This window comes from Theropithecus gelada, chromosome 1, assembly GCF_003255815.1.
Source record: "Theropithecus gelada isolate Dixy chromosome 1, Tgel_1.0, whole genome shotgun sequence".
In the NCBI taxonomy this organism is placed as follows: domain Eukaryota; kingdom Metazoa; phylum Chordata; class Mammalia; order Primates; family Cercopithecidae; genus Theropithecus; species Theropithecus gelada.
Window position 1 is genome coordinate 192,254,599 of NC_037668.1, and position 14,675 is coordinate 192,269,273.

A 14,675-nucleotide genomic window follows, 5' to 3' on the forward strand; every position below is an offset into this window, starting at 1 on the left:
ACAACAAAATTCAGTGGATGTTTACAGAGATTTCCCATGTATCCTTTTTCTCTACTGATGCATAGCCTCACCCATTATTAACATTCCCCACCAGAGCTCCTAGCATCGCTATTAGGCACACAGACCAGACCAACCCTGGTGCATTTTGGGAGAGGATTACACAAGCATGTGAATACCAGAATGCAGGGATCACTGGGGCCTCTTAGAGCCTGACCACACCCTCACAGAACTTACTAGAATTAAGCATCAGAAAAGAAAGCTGAGAGAGAAAACTACTGGGATATGAGGCCCTTATGATACCTGGTTCTCCTGTCTTATTTCTGGACATAGGCTTTTTGTACTTTATTCTCCTGAAAGCAGACTGCTTTGATTTCCCTGAACAACCCATACTGTCTCACTGCCTTCCTTCTGTATAGCTTACATATGCTGCTCTGCCTGGACTGTCCTTTCGACTCTTGTCCACTTAGCAAAACTATTACTGTCTTTCAAACTTTTCTCAGGCATAACTTCTTTTCTAATCATTCTTACAGTCCACATCAGGGCAGACTATTGAATCACTTCTGCTGGGCTATGTAAATAATTCAATCATTGCATGTTTTATACTGAGATGCATTATGTAAAACATTACCTGCCTTATTACTTGAAGTTTGGTGGTTTTGTTTGTTTGTTTTTAAAGAAAGGCAGACTGCCACATGCAGCAACTCATTCAGATGTGTCCGGAGTCTTGGAAGCTTGACTACCCTACGTTCTTTTACAAATGGACCTTGAGAGCTTGTTTGGAGGTTCTAGCAGGGGAGTGCAGCTACTTGTATACCCTTGACTGAAGATGGCATCCTCTTTCACTGAGTGCACAGCTTCAAGAGGGAAGCACATGGAGTGGTGAGGGAGGAAGGGGACTCCTGCCTAGCTAGCCAGATCAGCCGAATCAACCCTGGCAATCAATAGAGTGACAGATGTCACAGTCAGATCGCCCTCATATCTGGTTGACGTTTTTTGAGACAGCGCCTTGCTCTGTCAAGGAGGCTGTAGTGCAGTGGTGTGATCATGGCTCACTGCAGCCTGGACCTCCCTGGCCCAAGTAATCCTCCCACCTCAATCTCCCAAGTATCTGGGACCAGAGGCATGTGCCAACACACACAGCTAATATAAATGTATATATAAATAAATTATATATAATATATAAAAATTATATATAATACATAAAATTATATATAAATTATATATATATGTATTTTTTTGTAAAGACGGTCTCTCTTATTTGCCTAAATTGGTCTTGAATTCCTGGGTTAAATCGATTCTCCCACCTTGCCCTCTCAAAGTGCTGGGGGATTTTATTAATAGGTATGAGCCACCGCTCTAGGCTGATGATATGAGTCTTAAATTCCTTTTACTCTGTCAGTTTCTCCCTCTCCACTTTCTTTTCTTGCAGTTCAATTTTTGGAGAAGCGAAGTTATTTGTCTTGTAAAGTTTCGCACTTTTGAACTTTGCTCATTGAATTGCTATGAAGTTAACACATTCCTCTGTTCCTTTGTATTTCCTGTAAACTGGAAGATTTAGAGCAGCAGTTCTCAAACATTTTTGCCTTGAGATCCCTTTAAAGCCTCAAAAACTTGAGGACACAAAGAGCTTCTGTTTACATGCATTATATCTAGTGATTTACCATATTAGAAATTAAAATAGAGAAATTAAAAAAAATAGTGCATCAAAAATAAACCTATTTACATGCCTTTTTTTTTTTTTTTTGAGACGAAATCTTACTCTGTCACCCAGGTTGCAGTGCAGTGGCATGATTTCGGCCCACTGCAGCCTCTGTGTCTCAGGTTTGAGGGATTCTCCTGCCTCAGCCTCCCAAGGAGCTGAGATTACAGGCATGTACCACCATGCGCAGCTAATTTTTGTATATTTAGTAGAGACAGGGTTTTGCCATTTTTGCCTGGCTGGTCTCAAACTCCTGATCTTAAGTGTATCTGCCGCCTGGGCCTTCAAAGGTGCTGGGATTACAGTCATCAGCCACCATGCCTGGCCCAGGCTATCATTTTTAAAACAATTTTTTTTATTTCAAAAGCAAAAAACGTAGTGATGTTTTCTTTTACATTTTTGTATGACTCTTCAATTTCTGGCTTATTAGAACTCAATTGAGTTCTTACCTGCTTCTGCATTCAATCTTTTGCAATGTTATTTTGATTGAAGTATGTCAAGAAGATATGGCTTACACAAATATGAAATTGGAAGGGGGAGGAGGATTTTAAGAGCTTTTCTGATAATTATGGATACTCCTGATATTACATTAAAACTTGACAAGTGACTGCTGAAATCTAAAACCATATCAATAGACCTTTCATATTGTTCCCATAAGATCTGTTGGTCTGTCTTGTGCTTTGGATACATCTTAACCTGTGCATTAATCATTTAGAAAAACTGATTCCATGAGTTATACAGATCTTCCACATGTTGGCACGCTTCACTATACAATTAAAAAGGCATTCATCGATGTCATCATCAGTTTCATCAGAAAAGTTTTTAAGTAGCTGTCAAGTTCATAGTTGACATAGCCTTCTCAAAATTGTAATTTTTCTCTTGAATATGGTTGACAATAAGTACTGTCAGTTGTGTTCCTTGAAATGATAGCCTCACTTTGTTCATTTGAGAGAAAATGCCTGCTCAACACCCAAGTCTAAATGACCTCAATTTGTGTGTCATTCTTTCAAAAAGTAGGTAGTTCAGTTTGCATCTTAAAACAATCTCAAAAGATTTTCTTGGGACAACCACTGTATTTTGGTTCGCAGCAGTGTTTTATGCATACTTCCCCTTTTGTCATAAAATATTGAAAAAAGATGTATGTCCACAAGTTGAGATTTAGTACATTAATAATTTTTGTTGCTTCATCAAGGACATTTTTAAGCAAATTTTTAAAAATCCAGGCCACGCACAGTGGCTCATGCCTGTAATCCCAGCACTTTGGGAGGCTGAGGTGGGCGGATCGCTTGAGGTTATGAGTTCGAGACCAGCATGGCCAGCATGGCGAAACCTTGTCTCTACGAAAAATAAATAAAAAAATTAGCCAGGGGTGCTAGTGGGTGCCTGTATTCCCAGCTACTTGGGAGGCTGAGGTTGGAGAATTGCCTGAACCCAGGAGGTGGAGGCTGCAGTGAGCAGAGATCTCACCACTCCAGCCTGGGTGACAGAGCGTGACTCTGTCTCAAACAAAAACATGTTTAAAAAAAAAAAAAAAAAAGGTCCTACAAGTCTATGGTGGTGAATACTATGTCTAGTTGTACAGTTTGATTTATGCTTTGATTTATGCTAAGACACCAGCAGTTTTACCCACCATAGCTTTTGCACCATTAACACAAATGCCACTACAGTAAAAAAGGCAGAAAACTTAGTTTTACTAAGAAAATAGTTTCAGCCGGGTGCCGTGGCTCATTCCTGTAATCCCAGCACTTTGGGAGGCTGAGGTGGGCGGATCAAGAGGTCAGGAGATCGAGCCCATCCTGGCCAACACGGTGAAACCCCATCTCTACTAAAAATATAAAAAAGTTAGTCTGGCATGGTGGCGGGCACCAGCTGCTCAGGAGGCTGAGGCAGGAGAATGGCGTGAACCTGGGAGGCAGAGCTTGCAGTGAGCTGAGATTGAGCCACTGCACTCCAGCCTGGGCGACAGAGCGAGACTCCCTCTCAAAAAAAAAAAAAAAAAAAAAGTTTCGACTCATGGATACTTTGAAAGATATTGGGGACTTAGTTGGGTGCAGCAGCTCACGCCTGTAATCCCAGCACTTTGGTAGGCCAACGGGGGCGGATCACCAGAGGTCAGGAGTTTGAGACCAGCCTGAACAACATGGCAAAACCCCGTCTCTACTAAAAATACAAAAAAATTAGCTGGGCCTGGTGGCACATGCCTGTAATCCCAGCTACTCAGGAGGCTGAGGCAGGAGAATCGCTTGAATCTGGGAGGCAGAGGTTGCAGTGAGCCGAGATTGCAACATTGCACTCCAGCCTGGGCAACAAGAGGAAGAAAAAGAAAGATATGGGAGACCTCAGGGGTCCACAGACCATACTTTGAGAACCACTGATCGAGAAGCTTGATGAAACCAAGGCTTAAAACTAAGCTTTTTGAAAGCAGGGGCTGTTCCTGTTTAGGAGAAGTCCAAGGGTTCACTGATCTAAATTCACACTGAAGATATGTGTCCTCTTTTCCTAGGAATTCGGGCTTAAACAGTCTTTCTAGGATAGGGGTATTAGTAGGTTACTGTTACTGGAATAACCCCAAATATTTTATGATAGTTCAGTGAATAACCATCCTTTCTTTTTTACATTTAAAATAATCTAAGTTCCTAACCTTACACAGCTAAATAACTGAAAGATCAGTATAAAGGACATGTAAGACAACTTAGTTGAAGAGTTTTGTCATTTCTTGGGACCATTCTTTTCCGTCACTTCCAGCAGGGCCCTCAAAGCAATTTACAGAGCCATTCTCACAATTGGGCAGACACACTCAGGTTTAGTGGGTCATTTTTGCCTCCTGCTGCTGCTTTCTCTCCTTTTCTATATTTCTTTCCTTCTTGCATTTTTTCTTTGCCCATCTGTTTCCCCAGTTAACACAAAGTTTGAAAGGTTCGTCCCCTACTCCCTCACATCTTGTACGGGAAAGACCCCTTTTACACAGTCGTCAAGAAGAAGTATCTGCAGTGTGAGTATCTAGAGGTAAAACATTATGGAAGAGAACTGGGAAGCAATCAAAAACAGGAATGTGGGAATGTGTATAGAGCACAAAGGATTTACAATCAGGGGCTACAGATTTAAGGTTCAGCTCCTACCATGTCATTTCAACTTTTCTAAGCTTCAGTAGACTTACTTATGAAATGAAAATGACTGCCAACCCAACCCCTATTCCAAACTTGAGTTGTGGAAAAAACTATGCACACAAATTAATAAACATTCTATTTTACAGCAACACCTTTAACAGAATACATTTCAATCAATAATAAAAGTGGAGTGCCTTCACTGGAGGGAGAAAACAAACCCCTAACAGTCTCCAATGAAGACTCTGGCCAGTGCTGTTAATTCCTGGGTCTCTACTCTTGAATCAGTGCCGTACGAATTGCTCTCACTGGGGACTTCCTGACTAATGGAGTGTCTAATCCCTAGTTTTGTTCTTGCTATTATCACTCTCTTTTGCCTCAGATGTATGAAATAGTAGAGTCTTGGGAAATACATGGTTTTGCCTTGAAGACTGATTGTTAATGATGTACTACAGTAAGGATCTCATAAAAGTTTTTATACTTTTTACATGTTCATACCAGACTTAGTTAAAATACCTAAGGTCTTTTATTATATTTAGTTTCAGGTAAACCTGCAGTGGCAGTGTGGCATAGAAGGAGGAATGGACTGGGAATTGAGGAAACTGACTTCTAATGTTGGTTCTGTCATTAACTATTTATTCTTAGGCAGACTTCTGTGGTTTTCAGACTTGGATCAGTGTAATAAATAGGTATGGACTAGATGATTGTTAAAGAGTCCTTCCAGCTCAAAATTGTATGATTCTAAGTTCTACCTAGAAAATAAGTTTATAGGTTAGGTAATATAACATATAAAAATAGATAATGAAAATTCCTATTAATTCTAGCTGGCAATCCTTTTATTCCTTCAAGTTGAAAGCACTTGTAAGTTTACATACAGGTAAAATAAATTATATAGAAACAGAAATTCCAAATTAAATAACAAAAGTACAAGGATAAAAAGCATTAGCTAAAAATTTTTTAATGGTAAATACTACCTTTATTTAAAAAAGTTATACATGCTAGAAAAAAGCATAAATGATACATGTAAACAATTGTTTACTCAATACTTTTTTTTTCCTTGAAAAAGGTGCAAATGATCTTTAAATGTAAACATAAAGTTGCCAAACATCTTTGTAGTTGGGGAAAGGAGGTTATTCCTTTTAAATGCAGTTAGTCTTATTCAAAGATTTTTCTTGCAAAATATATTGAAAAAAATTTGTCTATGAATACAATGAGGAAAAAAAACTTTAACCATTGAAATTATGTTTTTTCCTAAAAATTTTTAACTTTTTACCAGAAAGTGCAATTTGAGAGAAGTAGTAACAATGGTCTTATAGAATGAAGATAATGATACATTGTTTGTATAAAAGAACCAAGATGTTAATAAAATGCCTCAATTGATTTTATACTCTTTAATGTGTGCTATTACATGAACTGAATAATTCATTCCCTTGGAGGCTGTTATTAAAGGTAAGCCTCAGCTTAACTAGGCCTGAGCATCAAGAATAAATTGCATAACAGAATTCACTGCTGGGAGAAGATATTTCTCCCTGCTGGTCCTTGGTAGCAATAAGGAAACAGGAAGGACAGTTGCTTTAGTTGGTAACATTTTTGAGCAAAAACTGTTGCAGAGCTGCATGTGATTCTCTTGGATTCTCAAGACAGCATATGAGACATATATTGTTTTTATAAGAGGCACTGAGCAGAGCTCTAGATCTAGCAGAAACTCTATGAGAATATTATGAAAAAAAGACTAAATAAACAAATTCATATAGAAACAAGACATAAAATTACACTGATGAAAACTGTAGTGTCTGAGTCCTGGTTTTTATTGATTTAGTATCCCTTCTGAATTGTACTATTTAAAATGAGATGTTGCCTTTTCTTGGTTTTTTTTTTTTGTTTTTTTTTTAGATTTTCAAGTGTTCTGGTGGTTAGTGCAAGAATAATGGCTAGCTAATACATTTTGCATACCTACCTTAATTCCTGGTAATCCTTGTTAGTGGAATCACGTGAATGGAGTGTCTAGAAATAACAGCCAAATCATATATAGCCCTTATGCCCTTATTAAATAGTATTTTCAAACCTAAATCAATACCTTATAAACAAAGTAAGTTTTGCTGCTTGGAATTTTTTTCTTCTTTTCTTTTTTTGTGGGAGGAAGGATAAGTTCAAAACGAAAACAACAAAAAACCATGATAAATTAAAACCAAAAATAAATATTCTTCTGCACAGAGTTGAAAATTATTGTGCATCTTGCAGGTGAACTACTTTCATTTGTATTTCCATATGTTGAGGCACCGGCAAATAATAAAATTTGTTCTAATGTTTTCTCAAGCTGTACAAAGCTCCAAGGTCAAAGCTCCCCAGAATACAGAGGAATATGTACAAGACTCTGTCTTCTCTGTGTTCACCAAATATGGGATTCACAATGTGTCATTTTAATAACTCCTACACCACCCCCTAGCCGACGGTAATTCATCCCGCCATATAACCTGCAAAGAGAGAAACATAATCATATTTTCTAACTGGAAAAAAAGCACCATTTCTTCCACAACTAAGATGTTATTAACACATTTCTATGTTTTATATTACAACTAATATTTTCAGCTTCACACTAATACTGTCTTCATTCTAAAAATTAGAAGCTGCAGTTGAGCACTGTTGAGTAGCAGGACTGTTTCAGAGATTGACATGCTCTCATAGGAGGCTGTGTGAAGAATAAGAGAGCATCATATTCACTTTTTGCATCAGAACTTTACAACTTTATACCTCACTGACTTCTAACAATTACACAGAATTATATATTCTACATTTTTGTAATTTTGCCCCTGGCTATATTATTGTCCCACCTATGTTTTCCCTTTGCCTAAAATTCTTTAAATATTTATTTTTATCCCTTTGTCTTATATGTACTCTGTCAGCCTCCTCAAGTCTTTTATAGAACAAAACTGGATTTGAGTAAAGTCGCACCTAGTTTGTGACAAGATCATCTTCAAAATTAAGGACCTTCCATGGAGAAGAATACTAGACCCTTATCAGCTATGAGGTAGAGTTGGTTTTTAAGTCTGGGATATGTAACTGCAAATATTTAGTTATTAATCTTTCAACAGATGATCCTCAAGAATTTAATGACTATTACCTTGTCATCTATTACTAATTCTATTTAGTGACAGTTACTAAGAAACAAGTCCTCAGATAAGATTATAGTGATTAAGTGACAGTAAATTTGGCTGTCTTCAGAAATTATGCTTACTCAAAATTCTTAGTAAAAATAGAAAGCTGTATATGGAAGAAAATATCCTGCCAGTGAGAGGCCCAAAGCTGCCATTACCTATCCTTTATCGTTATTAGGTTTTGCTAAAATGTTACCTTTCCAATGAGGCCTTCCCTGGCCACCTTTAAAAACAGATTCCCAGGCCGGGCGCGGTGGCTCAAGCCTGTAATCCCAGCACTTTGGGAGGCCGAGACGGGCGGATCACTAGGTCAGGAGATCGAGAGACGATCCCGGCTAACACGGTGAAACCCCGTCTCTACTGAAAAATACAAAAAAAAAAAAAAAAAACTAGCCGGGCGAGGTGGCGGGCGCCTGTAGTCCCAGCTACTCGGGAGGCTGAGGCAGGAGAATGGCGTAAACCTGGGAGGCGGAGCTTGCAGTGAGCTGAGATCCGGCCACTGCACTCCAGCCTGGGTGACAGAGCAAGACTCCGTCTCAAAAAAATAAAAATAAAAAAAATAAAATAAAATAAAAACAGATTCCCCTCCCTGTACTCCCTAGCCTCCTCCCCTGCTTTGATATTTGCCATAGCACTTCCATCTACTGGTATGGTACTGTTAGTCTCCCTCAATACAATTGGTTAGCTCCAGCAGGGCAAAAAAATTTTTTTTAGACGGAGCCTTGCTCTGCCACTCAGACTAGAGTACACTAGTGTGATCTCAGCTCACTGCAACCTCCACCTCCTGGCTTCAAGAGATTCTCGTGCCTCAGCCTCCTTAGTAGCTGGGATTACAGGCGTGCGCTCAGCAGGAATTTTTTGTTGTTGTTGTTTAGTTTTGTATCCCCAGGGCTCAGAGCACTTAGTAAATTTTTTTTTTTTTTTTTTTTTGAGATGGAGTCTCACTCTGTCACCTAGGCTGCAGTGCAATGGCCCAGTCTCCACTCACTACAACCTCTGCCCCCCAGGTTCAAGCGATTCTCCTGCCTCAGCCTCCCAAGTAGCTGGGATTACAGGTGCCCACCACCCATGCCTGGCTAATTTTTGTATTTTTAGTAGAGACGAGGTTTCACCATGTTGGTCAGGGGGTCTCTAACTCCTGACCTCAGGTGATCTGCCCACCTTGGTCTCCCAAAGTGCTGAGATTACAGGCATGAGCCACCATGCCCGGCCATTAGTAAATCTTTACTTAATGAACAGGACTGTAAAAATGTGATGTAGGAGCAAAAAGTACTATGCTGTTATTAGCTTGACTTTAGTTTGTGACCACTGAGTCATATGGAGCTGTGAGACATATGGAGGATCCAAAGCATGTCACTTAAATCTCTGTGAAGGTTGTGGCTTTCCTAGAGATAGACTATAGTTGAATCTAATAGGGTGATGAAAAAACCCAGGTGGATAGTTGCAGGCTTAAAATTAGGAAATGTATTAGAACACAGTAAGAATGGACTACAAGACTGCCTCTTTTAGAACAGTAACAGTAAAACAGAGCTCAGCTTATCCTTCATGGTCATAAGAAAAATTTCCCAGAATGTCTGCTCCTCAGCTCACATGTCCAGCCTGATATTTCTGGTTATGTGCAACCTTAGCCACTGAGATGGTAACCCTAAACTTGCTTAGGCAAGTAAGCCCATTTTATTGAGAAGGAAATCCCAAATTGCTTAGAAGGCAAAACTGTTTTCTTAGAAGACTAGTATTTAGAATTAAGTACAGATATGCCATACATCAAACCCACAGTACCGTTATTTTTAAAGTTTGAGAATCAACTATATGTTTGGCATTTTAAGTTCTTATAGGGTTTAAGAGAATTTGGCTTTTTAGAGCATCTATAAGATTACTCTTGTGATTCCAGTATAAAATATGATTGAGTAAAGATTTAGACTTAATTATTTTAAGTTTAAAGGTTTAAGAGAATTTTGCTAAGTTTGTAAAGGTTTTGAATATTTAAAATAAGTGCAAAAGTCACCTAATTTATGTGAAATTATAAAAACTACTTAACTACTTAGGAAAGATTTATTAGACAATTGAGGATTTAAAAGCAAAGTAAAATGAAACCTAGAAATGAAGTTTAAGTTAAACTCTCTTAAATAAGATGTAGCCTCCTCCCTAAAAGTTAAAATGGGTTTAAAAATGAAATATTCTTTTTTTAAACATTAATTTTTCAAAAGTAATTGCAATTTGTTTTTCCTAAGCATAGGTTTCCCACAAGAACACCAAAAAATGGCATGGACAGATTTGGAGCCAGACCTAGGTTCTAATTCTAACTCTGTCACTAAGTCATTTAGGCAAGTCATTTTATTTCTCAGTGCTTTTGTTTCCTCAGCTGAACATGATCGGACCAGGAAGGATATTTTTCCCCCTATTTTACCCATCTCTAATGATAAAACTGGACAGTTACTGAAAAGGAGAATTTTGTAATATATCAGCCACTTTACAGCAATCAAGTCAAAATGAGCCATAAATATGTGTAACTTCAGCCCTCTTCAAAGTACTCCAGTGTACTGACCATCCCAGTTCTGATGGTCATGGGCTATCTCAAGCTCATGATTTCCAAGTCAGTAGTAAGGTGATTTGCTACACAGCTTAAAAGTTACCTCCATGTATTGGCATCAGGATCAAAAACTTCTATGGTCTTCAAGTATGTTGTGCCATCAAAACCTCCTACTGCCATGAGCTGTCCATTGACCACTGCCAGGCCAACCTACAAAACCAAAATATAGTAAGCTGCTGAAGAAACTAGACAATCATTAAGGAAATTATAGACTGGTTTCTAGATAAATCTGTTTACAAAAGATAATTCTTTATGGCCTTATATTCTGGTTTACTGAAACACAGAGGGAAGATGTAACAACAAAAGTCTATCAAATTATGGGAACTATAAAATTATATATTCAATTAGAATATTCACACAGAATCGAAAACATGTATTTCTTAAATTAAAAAAAAAACTGCTCACTAGGAGTGAGCAAACAACCTTCAAACTGCTCTCACTTCTTTTGGTGTTTGCCTGCTCTAATCTTTCTAAATTGCTACTAAAATTCTCTTTTAAAAATACAAATCTAGGCCAAGCATGGTACCTTATGCCTGTAATCCCAGCACTTTGGGAAGGCCCAGGTGGGAGCATCACTTGAAGCCTAGAGTTCAAGACCAGCTTGGGCAACACAGTGAGACCCCTATCTCTACAAAACTAAAGTAAAACAGAAAAATAGAAATCTAATCATATTGTCACTTTCCTCTTTAAAAACTTTCTTACTTTGGGAGGCTGAGGTGGGTGGATCGCTTGAGCCCAGGAGTTCGAGACCAGCCTGGGGCAACATAGTGAGACTGTCTTTACAAAAAATACAAAAATTAGTTGGGTGTAGTGAGGCACACCTGTAGTCCCAGCTACCTGGAGGCTGAGGACGGCTTGAGCCTGAAAGGTCGAAGTTGCAGTGAGCTGAGATTGTGCCACTGCACTCCAGTCTGGGCAGCAGAGTGGGACCCTCTCAAAAAAATCTCCTAAAACCAAAACAACTTTCTAAGCCTCCCTACTACTTAAGGAAAAGTTTAAAGTCCTTATTATGTTACTCAGGCCCTCCAGAAATCTATCTTAGCCCACTATTTGAGCCTCACCGCCTATAGTTTCCCTTTACTCCTACTAATGAATCCTATGCTGCAGTAAAACTGGATTGCTAGTCCCTGAAGATAACATACATTTTTCACACCTCCACACTTTTGCACATGTTCCCTGGCTGGTGTTTTCTCCTCGCCCCCCTCTCTCTCTTTCTCCCTCTCTCTCTCTTTTTCCCTCTCTGTCTCACTTACAGGGTCTCACTCTGTCACTCAAGCTGCAGTGCAGTAGCAGGATCACAGATCACCATAGTGAAACCGTCTTTACTAAAAATACAAAGAAATAGCCGGGCATGGTGGCACGCACCTGTAGTCCTGTAGTCCTAGCTACTCAGGAGGCTGAGGCAGGAGAATCACTTGAGCCTGGGAGGTGGAGGTTGCAGTGAGCCAAGATCGCACCACTGCACTACAGCCTGGGTGACAGGCTCAAAAAATAAAACAAAAAAACAGTTCACGATAGCGTCCACCTCCTAGGCTCAAGTGATCCTCCCACCTCAGCTTCTTAAGTTGCTGGGACTACAGGGATGCACCACTACATCTGGCTAATTTTTTAATTTTTTGTATAGATGGGGTCTCATGTTGCCCGGACTGGTCTCAAATTCCTGGGCTCAAGTAATCCTCTCTGCCTTTCAAAGTGCATGAGCCACTGCACCTGGCCCTGGCTACCGTTTTCTGTCTTTTAGAAAAGCTTATTCTTCATGAGCTAGCTTACATGTGATGGTCTTTGGTAGTCTCTTCACTGCCCCAACTCATTCTTACTTCCCCAAAGCAGTAAGTGCCATTCTCCTATGTTCTTCCATAAAATACGTAACACCACTGTAGGGTTTATTTATTATAGTTAGCTGTAAACATTTCAATTTCCTTCACTAAATTGGGAGCTACTAAAGGAGAGGAATCATGTCATACTCATTTTTGCTTTCCCAACACATAGCAAACACTTAACAGGAATATGACTAAGATGCTGTTAGTTGTCAGTAACAAAAAGCCATAGATATGTGAAGGCTTTACTTGCTGACACCTTCCAGTGGTGTTCCTTGATTTATGCCAACCAGAATTCACTCTCTTTTATCCTCAGATTGTGGAGTGCTTAGCTACTGCTTGCTTCTCCTTCCTGTTATGGATGCCTCGATAAACTCCTGACATGATCAGTGGTTAATGGGTTACATTTTGCTCTGAGCAAACATTCCAAGATGGATGAATTCTATACTTCACCCAGAAGTCTCTTGTAGTCACAGGCCATCCATGGTCTAGAACATGTCACAGGGGAGTCTGATCTGGTCTATACTATACATAGGATAGACTCAAACTAGTTTGTGGAGACTGGGGGTGGGGCCAGATGTATTTTTGCCTAAACATTTGTATTAGTATGCCAACTACTTAGACTATTAGCTAGAAACATTAGGTTGCAATATATAGATCTAATATTAATTTAGGTAAGGTAGTAGATAATTTGGGGAGATTGTTTCAGAAAAGCAATGGATACAGGATAAATCATAAAAGCCAGGCACAATGGCTTATGCCTGTAATCCCGGCACTTTGGGAGGCTGCGGGGGTTGGATCACCTGAGGTCAGGAGTTCGAGACCAGCCTGGCTAACATGGCGAAACCCCATCTCTACTAAAAATACAAAAGTTAGCTGGACATGGTGGCACGTGCCTATAGTCCCAGCTACTTGGGAGGCTGAGGCAGGAGAACTGCTTGAACCTGGGAGGTGGAAGTTGCAGTGAGCTGAGATTGTGCTACTGCACTCCAGCCTGGGTGACAGAGTGAGACTCCTTCTCAAAAAAAAAAAAGAAATCCTAAAAAATTATTCTCTAATTAAAGATATGACTGGACACAAAATTTTTAAACTACATGAGATAAAAATAATCAAAAGAAATTCATTATTTTCTAGTGTCAAATTAGCAGGGCTTGATTTACCTAAAAGCATCCTGAATGACCAGTGGGTCAATGAAGAAATAAAGAAATTAAAAATTTCTTGAAACAAATGAAAATGGAAAAACAACATACCAAAACCTATAAAGTGGTTTTGGACATAAAGTGAAAGTAAAAGGAAAGTTTATAGCAATAAGAGCCTACGTCAAAAAAGTACAAAAACTTCAAATAACCTAACAATGCATCTTAAAGAACTAGAAAAGAACCAAATCCAAAATGAGAAGAAACAATAAAGATCAGAGCAGAAATTAATGAAATTCAAGTGAAAAAAACACAAAAGATCAATGAAATGAAAAGTTGACTTTTGAAAGGATAAACAAAATCAACAAACCTTTAGGCAGACTAAGAAAAAAGAGAAAAGGCCCAAATAAATAAAATCAGAGAAGAAAAAGGAGACATTACAACTGATACCACAGAAATTCAAAGGATAATTAGAGGCTATTATGAACAAATATATGCCAATAAATTGGAAAATCTAGAAGAAACAGATAAATTCCTAGACACATACAACCTACCAAGATTGACCATGAAGAAATCCAAAACTTGAACAGACCAATAACAAGTAATGAGGCTGAGTGTGGTGGCTCATGCCTGTAATCTCAGCACTTTGGGAGGCTGAGGTGAATAGATCGCTTGAGCCCAGGAGTTTGAGACCAGCCTGGGCAACATGGCAAAACCCCAACTCTACCAAAAAACAAAAAAACAAAAAACAAAAATTAGCTGGGCGTGGTGGTGTGCACCTGTAGTCCCAGCTAATGGGTAGACTGAGGTGGAAGGATGGTTTGAGCCTGGGAGGTGGAGGATTCAGTGAGCCGACACTGTATCATTGCACTCCAACCTTGGCGACAGACCCAGACCCTATCTCAAAACAAAACAAAAAAGTAATGAGATCAAAGCTGTAATAAAAAATCTCCCAGCAGAATTGAACAATGATATCACTAAACACAGGGCGGGGGACATCACATACCAGGGCCTGTCGGGGAGTGGGGGGCTGGGGGGTGATAGCACTAAGAAAAATACCTAATGTAAATTACGAGTTGATGGGTGCAGCAAACCAACATGGCACATGTAGACCTATGTATCAAACCTGCACACTGTGCACATGTACCCTAGAACTTAAAGTATAATGAAAGAA

General features: G+C 39.2%; 1 protein-coding gene across 2 annotated transcripts in view; it reads right to left on the bottom strand.

Moving 5' to 3' along the window:
* Positions 1-5,621: 5,621 nt before the first annotated feature.
* The window catches only part of KLHL20 (kelch like family member 20), a 67,569-nt gene continuing 58,515 nt past the window's right edge, over positions 5,622-14,675 (bottom strand). For both annotated transcript variants that reach the window (XM_025355617.1, XM_025355608.1), the window contains exons 11-12: positions 10,592-10,698; positions 5,622-7,277 (exon numbers count right to left, since the gene is read on the bottom strand). In XM_025355617.1, coding sequence (XP_025211402.1) covers positions 7,193-7,277; positions 10,592-10,698 — 192 coding nt within the window. In that variant the 3' untranslated portion in view covers positions 5,622-7,192. The remainder of the gene's footprint in view (positions 7,278-10,591; positions 10,699-14,675) is intronic.